The sequence below is a fragment of the Sinocyclocheilus anshuiensis genome, unplaced genomic scaffold (assembly GCF_001515605.1).
Source record: "Sinocyclocheilus anshuiensis isolate Anshui unplaced genomic scaffold, SAMN03320099.WGS_v1.1 scaffold658, whole genome shotgun sequence".
In the NCBI taxonomy this organism is placed as follows: Eukaryota; Metazoa; Chordata; class Actinopteri; order Cypriniformes; family Cyprinidae; genus Sinocyclocheilus; species Sinocyclocheilus anshuiensis.
In genome coordinates this window covers 1,829,736-1,843,671 of record NW_015542402.1, presented here as the reverse complement: position 1 = coordinate 1,843,671, position 13,936 = coordinate 1,829,736, and the positions used below count along the sequence as shown (strand labels likewise).

The 13,936-nt window shown below is 40.7% G+C and overlaps 1 protein-coding gene across 2 annotated transcripts in view; it reads right to left on the bottom strand.

Moving 5' to 3' along the window:
• Positions 1-332: 332 nt before the first annotated feature.
• Positions 333-13,936, bottom strand: part of LOC107692996 (La ribonucleoprotein 1, translational regulator) — a 26,220-nt gene continuing 12,616 nt past the window's right edge. For both annotated transcript variants that reach the window (XM_016492243.1, XM_016492244.1), the window contains exons 7-19: positions 12,640-12,799; positions 11,478-11,622; positions 11,223-11,397; positions 10,989-11,146; positions 8,857-9,225; positions 6,297-6,420; positions 4,473-4,669; positions 4,295-4,401; positions 3,432-3,589; positions 3,214-3,358; positions 1,738-1,847; positions 1,519-1,646; positions 333-1,221 (exon numbers count right to left, since the gene is read on the bottom strand). In XM_016492243.1, coding sequence (XP_016347729.1) covers positions 1,021-1,221; positions 1,519-1,646; positions 1,738-1,847; positions 3,214-3,358; positions 3,432-3,589; positions 4,295-4,401; positions 4,473-4,669; positions 6,297-6,420; positions 8,857-9,225; positions 10,989-11,146; positions 11,223-11,397; positions 11,478-11,622; positions 12,640-12,799 — 2,177 coding nt within the window. In that variant the 3' untranslated portion in view covers positions 333-1,020. The remainder of the gene's footprint in view (positions 1,222-1,518; positions 1,647-1,737; positions 1,848-3,213; positions 3,359-3,431; positions 3,590-4,294; positions 4,402-4,472; positions 4,670-6,296; positions 6,421-8,856; positions 9,226-10,988; positions 11,147-11,222; positions 11,398-11,477; positions 11,623-12,639; positions 12,800-13,936) is intronic.

The following is a 13,936-nucleotide window of genomic DNA, read 5'->3' as shown; positions in this document are numbered from 1 at the left end:
AAAACATCTGAGCAAACCAACAGGTAGATGTTCATACGGCAGCAAATTAGGTCAGCGACTGGAATATTGCTTATGATCCAAATGCAGTCAGCAAAGTTTTCAGATGCATCACTTATTAATCCTCAGAAGGTGTGTTTCTTCACATGATTCCAATTGATACCCTGAGGTCAGTTTCCCTTTAGTCAGACCGTCCTGCTGTTTTTGCATGAAGAAAATCAAGAGGTGATACTAAAACATCCCCGAATATCGCAGAAACTCGGGTGGGCATAAAAAAAGATGCACACGTAAGGCAAATATATCTCTATGAACAATAAATGACACGTACAGCCAGGTGGTGTAATGTCTCTTCATTTCTTGAATTCATATGTACACTAGGATTAACACTCTGGTAATGATTCCCATTCGGCCTGGACACACTCGCACTAGATCTGGGAAATCTGCCGGTGAACGAGGGACAGGTTAGCGGCGCCGTGTGTCTCCGATGTTTCCCGATGAGCTGAGGAATGACTGGTCTGTGAACTGACCGCAGGTGGCTGAAGCTAAAAGAGTCTTCTGTAACAGACCGAAGAAAACGAGAGGATCTGGCAAGCGTCACAGTGAAGCCCAAGCTTACGGTGCGACCCCGGGTAACATACAATCATCTCGCTCAAACAACTGCAGATCTATAGCATCCACATGATTTTCTGAGTACCTACTCTATTCAAGAGCAACACAATCCTTACGCTCTACAAGAAAAAAGAACAAGATCAGGCGTCGTTCAGCCAAATAAAACAGTGAGGATATAAAGCAGAAAGATTCAACAAAAGCCTTTTTGTACCCCAGAGATACAAGAGGAATAAAACTTCAAAGTCTTTAATAAAACAAAGAATGGAAGAATTTCTCATGCCCTCTGCTGTCCGTTTGTGACGCACAGATGCTGTGAACGAGGAGGAGGAGGTGGAAGAGCCTTGATTTGACGATCGTGAGCCGTTGTGTCATGCTTGTGCGGTCGGTCTGACCCCTGATGGACGGGTCAGGCGCTCATTTGGGCGGCTTGGCGTCCTGCGCAGCTGCTCGCTGGCTCGGGGGTTTGGCATCATCTCTGGTGGGAGGAGCTCCAGCAGAAGGGGCGGAGCCTGAAGCTCCCTGTGTCTGGGTTCGGCTAGACTGCTGGGAAGGATGACGGCGACGGCCATCGCCGCTGGAAGGGTGTCTCTTACGCCCGCCGTCCTCCATGGGTGGCTAAAGGGCAGAAATAATGCAGCGTTAATAAAACACGTCTCACGATCCAGACACGAAACACCATTAACATTGGGACTGAGCTGTGCTTTCGAGTGAAACTGCACTGCAGTTGGCTCTGACACAAACAGCAGCTGGCCAGGGGTTGTTTTTAATCATTGAAGCGTCTCTATGTGACATGGAGTGTTTTGTCAGCCGATATAACAGTGCATTATTACAACAGTGCAAATGTGCATTACACAAGAAGCCATGTTGATCTCAAGCCTGCAAACGGCAAATGAAAAATGCACTTGCACTCACATCCACCCTGAAGTCCTCCAGACGCTTGAACTTGCTTAAATACTCCTGCAGCTTGGGGTCAATCTCCATGTTCTTTGTTTTAGAGTATTTCAGAAAGGCCCAAAACTTCTCGAGTCCGTACAGCTGGCCTGTCAGGGCAAATGAAGGAGAATTACACAAGAGCTCCACTAACTAAACGTCATCTATTACAGGTGCATCTGCTGGCAGACTCAGACAGACCTGCTTCATAGTCTTTAATGGTCTCCTCTTGAAAGTCTTTAAATATGTCCGGTCTGAACTTCCTCTCGAGTCCATAGCTGTAAAACCTGAAGAGACACTCCAGACCGTACCTGAGGAACAGCACACAGCGCCGTCAGTTCAGAACACTTATTAAAGCACAAAAGACCACACTAAAAATGCAATGCATGCGGACTATGACTGTCAAAAACGGTGGTAGGCAGAATTTAGAAAATATAAAAAAATTATTCAAGCTTTTGATTATAAAAACAAATCTAGTTGCAGGCAGCGATTACTGGGGTTCAAGCACTTCAAGGCATTTAAGCACACACGAAAAAAGACATAACGTATTTAGCAACTAAATCAATGATTAAAAAAACTTTTTTGGCAATTCCAGGTCATTTACCATAGACATAGTATGTTTTTATGGCTGTTATAGCGCCACCTATAGTGCGATTGGCATAAAAGTTGGTATGTTCCTTTAGAATAATATGCAGCATGTGCTCACCTAATTTCGTGAAGTTCTGAGTTTTCGTTCAAGAAATTTAGAGTTTTGGATATATTTGGCCAAGCCCATTTCCTAAATGACCCTGTCATAGCTATCCAAAGTGTAAAGTTCAACATTTTTGGATAATCACTGACCTAGAGAATCCAGAGAATTGTACTGCAGTGGTTTTGTTGGGGTTGAGCAAAAAACCTAGGACTAGTTCGCTAAAGTACAGTCGCTTGAACAATTAACAAACGATTTGGCCCACCGAGATTCGTTTTGATCAGCCTCCGTTAACCCCGTCTAATAGGTGCTCAAACTTAATTTGCCATGTTTCTGGAGATACACGAATGTGCTCATAGAGAACCATGGCACTTTCGACACAGACACTGCATGTGAATTGTCAAGTCAAGTCGGACTAACATGTGCGTAGTTATAGCCATTTTTAGGTTTTTGTCCTATTATAGCACCACACAGAGGCCAGACCTCAGATTGAGGTCTTACATACACGCATCAAGTTTGATGTAAATGTCTTTTTTTCAAATGTTTTTCGATAATTATTGATATTCACTCTCCAGAGGATTATTCTGCACTGGTTTGGTTCCAACTGGGCGAAAAACCTAGGACTACATATTGGCCAAAATAGCCGAAAATTTCATCTTGAGCCAAGGATTCCCATAGTATGAGCGATTACATACATACATACAATAAAACAATATTCGTCTAGAGCGATTAAGTTGTGATCAAATTTATTTTCTATAAATTGCTCCTTGTAAACAGAAGTGTCGATTTCAATGGGAATTAAACTGCCACACAACCTTGTGCTCCGTATAAAAATAATAGGTAAATCTGGCCCGGATTTCTCTCAAAACGCCAACATTTTCAATTTACCGCCTGTCAGCACTGAAACGACATTACGTTACTCTACAGAAAAACTGAAGCTTTTAAAAAAAAACCTAAAGACTGTCAATAAACGCTGATTATTTTCATACCTGTAGCCTTCCTTCCCGTCCTCCACCACCAGCTGTCTGAATTCTTCGTACATCTTTCTGTTGAAGTGATCTCTCAAGAAGAAGGACCAGAAGCGGAAGAGCGTGTTCATCTCCTGAGACTGGCCGATGCCGAGCCGCTTGCGCTCTGCAGGAGCGACAGAGAGAAGTGAGCGCGAGGCTTTGAGGAGGAGACGCTCCAGCGGAGGAGTGTAACTCACCGTTGAGGCAGCGCCGCCGGTACTTGTGATAAACGTGCTGCGTGAATCCGTTCTCCTTCAGTAACTCGTGCGACGGGTGCTGGAACTTGGGGAGAGACTGAGGAGTGCAGCCGTAATTACCCATCGCTGCGGTGCCTTCAGACGGACTCGCATTCGAGCTGCAGAGAAAAGACAAAACAATTCGTGATCAACACTGATTTGAAGGGGGAAAAAAGCTCAGTTATCTATCTATTGTTTTTATTATAATTTACATTTCTATTATTGAATTCATTCTAAATGCATTTGTTTTTACTCCAAAATCTACTGACAGCCTTACAGATTTCGCAGATGTGAACATGCACTGAATCTGAACTTAAATGGTTGAAATCCCCAGATGTTCGAATTTGTGCAACGCATTTTACAGACGAAATACACAAAATAATGATCTTTAAAATAGCATCATATGACCCCTTCAAAGTACCATTTCCATGGTAACGCAATGTCCTAAACAGTTTTTACAGGATGAGTTTTGGGTGTTTAAGTTTTTGAATGATATCTAATTTAGATCATTTCTAAAATATGATAAGAAAAAAAGCCAATAAAAAAAAGACAGTTAACAGGTTAAATATTGTGTAAATTAAGTGTATGACTTCAGTGATTTTGACTGAGTATAATTTTTTTTTTTTTAGTTTTTTAGTATTTGATATCAATTGTGCATACACACACATTTCTTAACAAGTGTGACTACTGATATGATTTTTAATGCACGAGTTGAAGCAGATCACATCATCACATGCTCCTCCTTCAGCAGTCCGTTTGTGTTATTCTGACGACTTTATTATTTTCAAATGAAGCCTCTACCAGGCGCTGCGGTGTTTGCTGACCTGACAGAGGCGGTGCGTGAGCGGTGCTCTCTGGAGTCCATCACCCAGCCCACGTGACACTCCATGGGCGGATTGGAGCTGTGCCGCGTCTTTCGCTTGCGAGGCGTCTGAAAGAAGAAATCGGTAAATGCACTGACATACATGTGCATGCTTCCAGTCGAAAACAGCCGATACGTACTTTAGCATCCAGCGGCCGTCCCTCCTTCACCACGGGGTAGAAGCGGGGCGTCTGCGTGGGGTCCTTGAGCCGCGGGGTGCGGGGCGTGCGAGGCGTGCGGTAGCTGGGAGAGTCAGGCACTGTAGTAGGAAGAGAGCGGGCGATAGCCGACGGCTCAGGCGCTCCGAACAGCTTGTTGGCCAAGGCTTCTGTGGGAACTACAGGAGAGAAAACATTCATGCTTTAAACCGACTGAGCAAATCCAGTCAGACAGGTCGGTTATGATAACTCTATTACAGTATTTTCCCTGAGATCATCATGCAAAGCATCTCCACGTCCCAAAGTTAACTTGCAAACTAGAGCTCAGCACTACAGCAAAAAAATTTAATCCCAATTTTGTCAGATCGTTTGACTGATTTTGATTTCCATTTTTAAATGTTTAATTATCAGCAGCACGATTCAAGTAACATTTTATTAAACGTCTGGCTAAAGTTTTATTCCAAGTTCAGCACATGTGAAGTGCTCAACAGTGTAAACGTCAAATTAATTAACTTCTTAAATATCTTAGCAGAAAATATGAAGGCAAATATTGTGCAAATATCCTATATGTTTAAAAACAACGCAAAAATGCTACATATTTCTTAGCCAATGTAGACATTTAGTTTTAAAAAGACAATTCAAACTCAAAATGACTGCCGTAGCAGCAATTATTAAGAGTGAATGAAAACAGCAGCAGCTTTCAGCCAGTCAGCATCATGCAGACATCAAATATCAGTCATACGGTAGTAGTTCAGCACAGGCTTTAGAGTCCAGTATTCATTTTTATTTTTTTTTTCACTGATGACAACGAGACTAACAAACTAATACTCTTTTTGAATGACAAAAACTATGACGTAAATCTATTGAGATTTGTCAACCAATAAAAACGAGACGAAAATGTTAGGGAGGGACGATTTGGGAAGAGATTCATTCAGAAGGAATCTGCTGCGTGGCTCGGAGGTTAGATGCGTACATATGAACCGGCGGGACACAAGCTAACATACACTTGCTGCACGTCGCATAAAATGTTCAAAAATGTCAATATGTGGGCGTAAGAGAAGAGCAGACATATGGATAAATCTGACGACGCAAGAGAGAACTCAATTCCTAAAGATTAATCTAAATTTATAGAAGTCTGCTCGAAAGAATGAACAATATGGTAAACAAGTTGCTATAAAGAATGCATAATTAGCCTATATAACCATTGGTATTTCATTAAAAAGAAGACCATGTTCTTGTTCTTTATGAGAAGTGCTTTTATTTAATTTGAACAAAGGCATGTTGTGTCACCGCAGTTAAATCAGTGTCTATCATGATAAAACCTTAATATCAAACCTATATAATGAGTTTGGAAATTTTAGAGAAATGCTTAATAAATGCACTGTAACTAAACCCATTAGATTTTAGCCGACTAAATTTACTGTAGATTTAGTCGACTAAAACTAGATACAATTCAGGTGACTAAAATATGACTAAAACTAAATGGCATTTTAGTCAAAAGACTATGACTAAAACTAAATCCTAATTTGCTGTCAAAATTAACGCCGCTTTAGTCTAAAAAACATGGTGCTCAAGTTAAAAGTTTAACTGGCGTCTCATAAGCTTGCGTTTTTTTCTCTGCGTCTGGTGTTTTCCAGCACAAACGCATTCTGTGTGAATATCAGGACTAGCGATGCGTTTACTTGTAACGTCTGCTAATTTTTAATTCAAAACTGCATTTCCTTCAACTAAAAATAATAATAAAATCATGCTGAAGCTTTAAAATGGCCCAGGCCTTGTGTAAGTGTGTTTGTGTGTCAGACTCACTCTGCTGGGGTCGGGGGGGTCCGGGAGGAACCTCCTGATTGGGGTAAACGGGAGGTTCAGGGGTCAGACAGTCGAACTGCTCTCGGCTGATCAGGTGCACCTTCTTGAAGTTCTCCACTTCTTGCTGTTGTTACAATATAGCAGTTACAACCAGACTTACAAGAACATGCCACTGAAACCAGACACTCAACCCAGAACAGCAGGACAAGCAGCACAACCTTATTTCAAAGCTTTAATCGACACACCTCTGCTCATACCTGTGAACCCCGAGCTGTGGCTCAAACAGCAGTCAGCTGAAGTGAACGCTATCTGGCTTTTCTAGCACTGCTGGCCTTACTGGACGCGGCACGTGAACGGCACAAAGAGCTTGACACAAAAGACCACAACAAACGCTCCGCTGCAAGACCTTTCTGTGCCGTCCGTCCAGAAACACGGCGCTAAAGAATACGCTCTCAGCAGCCGCGAGAAGAACAGAAGAGCGCGAGAATGGACACACACCCAGAATCTGACAGAATCCATGACAATCCCACACATCAGTCCAATGACAGACGACTTACATCTGCTGAGACTGCGCTGATTTCTGCCGCTGCTGCTGACGTCACACGACCCTACAGTACTGCTGAGCATTTCACTAGTATTAGAAATGCTTTCAGTACACTACAGCAGAGCTCTACGCTTACATCTGTTATTAGGAGCACTGTCTGATCATTACGAGGCGATAAGTGATTTGCAAGTGTTAAATGTATGTCAAATGCATAAATGTGAATTAAAACAATCAGAATATTAAGTCACAATCAGAATAAGTTACCAAGCAAATCAAAGCAGTATCAACAAAATTCATTTTTGCACTACAAAGGTGGCACAGAAGAACAAAAGTGGCATTTAGGTATATTTACAGACTGTTTAATGAGGCCCAGAGGTGACATGAATGCTTTTAGATTCATAATGTTATGAAATAATTTTTTTTAATATAAAGTTTTGAATATAAAAATATGAAATGATTTAAATAACTTAATATTGAATTCATATTTCATATTGAAATGTTACTTTAAAAATGGAAGTAAAACCGCCAGTAGGTGGCAGCAAATTCCTGTCTTTGAATGAATCGATTGAATGAATTATTCAGTGACAAACAGCTGATTCAGAATCGGGGTGTGAATCATCACTGGTTTCATGATTCGATTCGATTATCAAGTCAACGATTCGATATCACGATTATATCATTTATTTTGTGCATTTTTATTTTATTATATAAGCAGGCTAAAATATAAATCAAAACAATTGTAAAGAACTTAACCAAATAAATATAGCTTCAAAACAAACAAGCAAATATAAAGTAATAAATAGGGGAAAAAGACAATTACAAGTGAGAGTGTATCTGAGAGTGCTTTAAGTATCCGAAAGTTTACAGGCAATCAAAGTTATGGGTTTTTCTTTATTGCTGTTTGATTATTACTGATGAGATCACAGACAGTGGCAGCTTTAATAGGCTGCATTCACACTAATGCACAGATCTACTTCCACAGATCAGATGTTTTGTCCTCTTCTGAAAACATAACTGACTGTGTTTACGTCAATTTCGTATTAAAGTATTCAGAGATGCAAGTGTACTGTCTCTAGCACACACATGTGCCATATGCGGGAAAAACAAGCACAGAATCCATTCTGAACATGTTTTTTTCCCCGCACTAAGCTTGGTTTTTCCAAAAATGTGCCTAGATCTCAGATTTAAAAATAGTGGGTGCATTTTTTAATACTCGTGTGACAAGCACATATGCGAATGACGTCAGTAGGCTATAATCGATTATGGTCCATTACTGCATCGATGCAACGATTAATTTCAACACCCCTAATTCAGAAATGATTTTATGAATGGGTGATTGAAGCAGATTCATTCATAAATTGACTAGAGATGCGCAGCGGATCAGCTGTGACTTTGTTTGAGACTATTCCCGTTGATGAAATAGAGCAATCAGACAACCGTGTTCCTAATCTGTAAGTCACTTAATATGAACTTCTTGATTATTAAACTGTTGTATAAAATCATTATCATATTTACAAACGTCATAATCATTAAAAAGCTGTCACTCATCTCAGTTCATCGCGATCTCACAAACTTCCCTTATAATCAATGAATCTCTCATTTACACCTTTTATGATCGGCAAGCTTGCAAAATTCAGCAGCACTGAACAAAACTCCAGTGTTTTGAGTGGCGAGGGGTCGCTTGAGCTTAAACTCCTCTGATTGGCCAGTTCGTTCCAAATCAACAGATTCGTCTGTGATTGGCTACTTTGTTCAACGCTGCAGAAACTCTCAGTACACTGTGTCGCTCTCCAGAGCTCAAACACAAATACGCTCTGGTGCTCCTAACGATTTTTTCAGCAATTTTCAGTTGCAAATGTGCCTGAAATAGACCTGTTTTCTCTCTATTACTGATTTAGATTTTTTGCATGTGCTCTTTTCTAATGGGAAAAAAGAAATCAAACCAAATGTTAATTTCTCCCTGTAAGCCATGACTGCATCAACAGCAAACGGCCATAAATCTGACCACCAGCTCACCTTGATAGTGGCATACTCGGGCTCGTACGTGTCGTTCCAGAGGTCTTGTTCGTAGTAATAAAGTCCGTCGTTAATGACTTTGCCCAGTTCGCTGGTCAGTTTGGAGCGCGAGGTGTGGTTCCCCGTCCGGTCTCCTCCGGGATGCTTGCGCAAGTACGGCGGCTTCTGCGTGACGATCAGAATCTTGTTGACGTCTTGATCGTTGATTTCACAGTCCGAATCCTCATCTGACCAGTTGGTGAAAGTGTTGCGTCGGCCGTCTATCTGCTCCATCTCCTCGTCAAACATGAAGTCCAGCTCCTCCGGCTCGTCCTGGTCCTCGCCTGCGCTCGGCCCGGTCTGAACCAGCGTCCACGCCTCCTCCGCTTTCTGCAGCGACACGTTCATTAATGACACACATCGGTTTCATACGCTCCAGATTTAAGGCTGTCGTTTTGATACTTGCAATGCTCAAGAAACAAAAATATGACTGCTATTCTTTATTTGTGACCTGGGACCACAAAACCAGTCATAAAGATCAATTTTTCAAAACTGAGATTTCTACTTCATCTGAAAGCTGAATAAATAATCTTTCCATTGATGTATGGTTTGTTAGGATAGCACAATATTTGGCTGAGATACAACTATTTGAAAATCTGGAATCTGAGGGTGCAAAAAAATCTAAATATTGTCATCATCTTTAAAGTTGTTCAAATGAAGTTCTTAGCAATGCATATTACTAATCAAAAATTAAGTTTTGATATATTTACAGTAGGAAATTTACTAAATATCTTCATGGAACATGATCTTTACTTAATATCCTAATGATTTTTGGCATAAAAGAAAAATCATAAGCATTATATTATTTTCAGCAATTTTGTGCATCATTTAGGTACAATCTGCATTTAAATGTAAATATATCTATCACAGTTCAATCCGGTCAAGAGAAAAAAGAGAGTTTTGTGTCAGTAATGAAAAAAAAAAAAAAAGGTATATTATCTTTATCTTTGTTGTATTTTTCCCAATTCTAAAGACTGAATATCTAATTTAGGGCTGGGCATTTTATCACAATATTTTTTTCCATATCATATGATATTTATTGCATTTACCGTTAATGGGGAAGGAAATACTGTCCACATGTTTGTTAGACCCTGAGAATATATGTAAGAATAATTTAGCTTTTAATATAGGACCCCACGATATCCATTTAATTTTCCCCTAAATTCTTTTTCCATTTAATTTTTTTCTGGATTCTGTGATTTATGATTCAATACAAATTTATCACAAAAAATGGTGCCTAATGAAATAAATCAATAAAACAAACATTTTTATCATTCTTTTAAAATGCTAATTAAATTCAAAATAAAACATTGCATTTTTATTGTCAAGCAAGATGTTACACAACAGAACTGTATAAATGAATGAAAAAAAACCTAGGTTGTACGATATTCCTTAAAAATAATGATATTATTATTCCTTAGAGAATTATAGTTTAGTATGATTTAGTAGTAATATATTTCTGTCATAATTTCTTCAAGTTAAACCAGACTTTTATTTTGATGGATTTTACATTAATCCATATCGAGTTAACATATCCAGAGCTTATTATCGTTATCAACATAAATTTTATGGCAATCTCAATATGATATGTGACCCTGCAGCACAAAAGCAGTCTTAAGTCTCTGGGGTATATTTGTAGCAATAGCCAACAATACATTGTATGGGTCAAAATTATAGATTTTTCTTTTATGCCAAAAATCATTAGGATATTAAGTAAAGATCATGTTCCATGAAGATATTTTGTAAATTTCCTACCGTAAATATATCAAAACTTAATGTTTGATTAGTAATATGCATTGCTAAGAACTTAATTTGGACAACTTTAAAGATGATTTTCTCAATATTTTGATTTTTTTTGCACCCTCAGATTCCAGATTTTCAAATAGTTGTATCTCAGCCAAATATTGTCCTATCATAACAAACCATACATCAATGGAAAGCTTATTTATTCAGCTTCAGATGATGTATAAATTTCAATTTCGAAAAATTGACCCTTATGACTGGTTTTGTGCTCCAGGGTCACATATTGTTTTATCGCCGAGCCCTAATCTCAGTCCTGTCTTTCTGATAGTGGGCGAGGTGTGTGTTTGTACCTTGGGTCGCGCCGGTGACGGCCGAGGCCTCTTCTTCACTTCGATCCATGACTCCGAGTCCAGATCGGGCAGGCTGGCAGACAGGCCCTTCGGGATCAGCTTCAGGTTACTCACCTCATCAGTCTTGGACTGCACCAGCGCGGAGGCTCTCGGAGACCCTGCAGGTCAAACGCTCAGTCAGAACGGCCCTTCATAACCCATTACAGCTCATGCCATGCCAGAGCTCGCGCTCACCTGTCTGCTTCTCCACAACGTTCCTGGGAACAAACTCTGGGCAGTCGATGAGCTGAGAGAAGTCTGTGTGCGAATGGTCCGGCAAAGCGAGGCCGGGCAGCGGCCATTTCTCAGGCTCCTCCTTGCAGCGAATCTTCATATCGGTGATCTCCACCACCTTACTGTCCTTCAGGGCCTGAAAGAACAGCAGACAGCACAGATTACAGACGCCACGGCTCATTAAACAGTGGTGCGCCCAGCCGGCGATGATCTGACCTCTATGATGAGGCGGAAGTCTGTGGTGAGCGCCTGCACTCGGTGGAAGCTCGCGATCAGAGCGATCGGCAGGAAGCCCTCCTGATCCATCTTCCTGCGCAGGAAGAAATCCCTCTCCAGGTTGTCCATGCTGAAGTAGTATTCACTGCAGAAACAAACACACCGTCTCAACACGGGGAGAAGACCACACACAACTCCTGTTTTTAATGTCTGCATTCATTCATGTGGTTTCCAACAGCTTGAATAATGCAGAAACAATCAAAATAAATGAACCTTTGGCCAGTTCACTGAAAAGAACCGACTCGACCGAGCCATTTGTTCACAAATAAATTGTTTGCATTGCTAGTTTTTAAAAGGGTCATGAAACACTAAACTACATTTCCTGAGCTGTTTGTATTGCACTTCATTGAAGACAACGCTAGCATCCGTTAATTTTATTCGTTACTTTCCTGACCACTAGGTGGCGCTGTGCCAAAACTGTGCAGGTAGCCTCAGGTCATGGTTATTATAACACACACCAAGTTTGGTCTCAATACGCTAAACCGTTGCGGAGATATAGCCTCACATCTACTTTGGCGTGCTCTTCGTCAAATTCGTTCGCATGTTATTTGAGAACGCTTTGACTAATCAACTTAATTCCATCTCTCAATTCCAATTTTTTGCCAGCATGGTATGATGATGATCTGAGCCAATTTTGGTGAAAATCAGACAAACCGTCTAGGACGAGTTCGAAAAAGTCGGTTTTTCGAATAATGAAAAATTGGGGAAAATTTTGACCCGTAGAAATGTACATTTTGTTGTGCATTCGACTCGGCATGAGCCAAGGAATCAGAAGAAAATAAATTTTGTTTCTAGTTCTTATGGTTCAAAAGTTATTAGCATAAACATGAGTGCAACTTTGAGCTGTTGGTGGCGCTAGAGGGCTTGAGTTAAAGACTCCAAACTTGCTGTGGTTAATGTTCAGACTGTCCTCTATCTGTGAGCCAAATTTCATAACTTTCCCGCAAGCGCTTCTATGGGCTGCCATAGCGGAAGAAGGGCGAAGAAGAATAATAAGAACACACCTTCAGTGCATGGCCACTAATAACAAAAGCCATACACTTAACAAGAAGCTACAGCAGAAGTGTTCTCAGGTCAGAGGGGTTGAGTGTGGTTCACTCACATCTGTCTCTTGATGTAGTCCTTCAGCAGGTCCTGGTCCACAGCGTACAGCTCAGCGCTGCTCATGTTGTCATAATAGTAGGTCACTGTGCTGTTGAACTTCTGACCGTGAGCACCATCCTTCCCGTCACTGCCTTTATAGCCATAGTAGTCATAATGACCTGATGAGACCAGAACAACAGACTGGGTAAAACAGCAGAGGAACTCCTGGAGTATTCTGTTACAGTACTGAGAGGAAACTCTAAATCATTCTCTTTTAACCCTCTGCTGTTGTTTGCTTGGCGGTCAAATTACCTAATTTTTTTTTAAATGAAATTAATGTGCTTTATTTTAATTTGATAATGTTTTTTTAATATATATTTTGTATTTTAGGGGATTTTACTTTACTAAATTATTTTTATTGAATAGTTATGATCCATTGATTACCTGTTAACCACATTTTGAGCTGTTAACCAACTTAAACTGTCGTAAATCTTGAATTCTTTGGAGCACAGACTTCAGTTTGGTCTCTTTTAAAGAAGACGCTTGGCAAATTAACGCTCAAGTGAAAAAAAGTTTAAAATGTGAAACAAAAAAAAGGTTAAGGTTTTTTTAAATTTTTTTTTTACCACAAACAATACAAGTGTGACAATTTTTTTCAGGACCATTTAACCTTTTCGAATCACGTCCATAATTTTGTGTGTGAGTGCGTGCGTGCATGCGTGCGTGTGAGTGCGTGTGAGTGAGTGAGTGAGTGAGTGAGTGGAGTGAGTGTGCGTGTGAGTGTGTATGTGTGTGAGAGAGTGTGTGTGAGTGTGTGAGAGAGTGTGTGAGTGTGTGTGAGTGAGAGTGTGTGTATGTGTGAGTGAGAGTGTGTGAGTGAGTGTGCGTGTGTGTGTGTGAGTGAGTGTGCGTGTGAGTGTGAGAGAGTGTGTGTGTGAGTGTGTGAGAGAGTGTGTGAGTGTGTGTGAGTGAGAGTGTGTGTATGTGTGAGTGAGAGTGTGTGAGTGAGTGTGCGTGTGTGTGTGTGAGTGAGTGTGCGTGTGAGTGTGAGAGAGTGTGTGTGTGAGTGTGTGAGAGAGTGTGTGAGAGTGTGTGAGTGAGAGTGTGTGAGTGTGTGTGAGTGAGTGTGTGAGTGTGTGTGAGTGAGAGTGTGTGAGTGTGTGTGAGAGAGTGTGTGAGTGAGAGTGTGTGTTTTGGAGTGTGTGTGTGTGTGTGTTTTGGAGTGTGTGAGTGAGAGTGTGTGAGTGAGAGTTTGTGTTTTGGAGTGTGTGAGTGAGAGTGTGTGTTTTGGAGAGTGTGAGTGAGAGTGTGTGTTT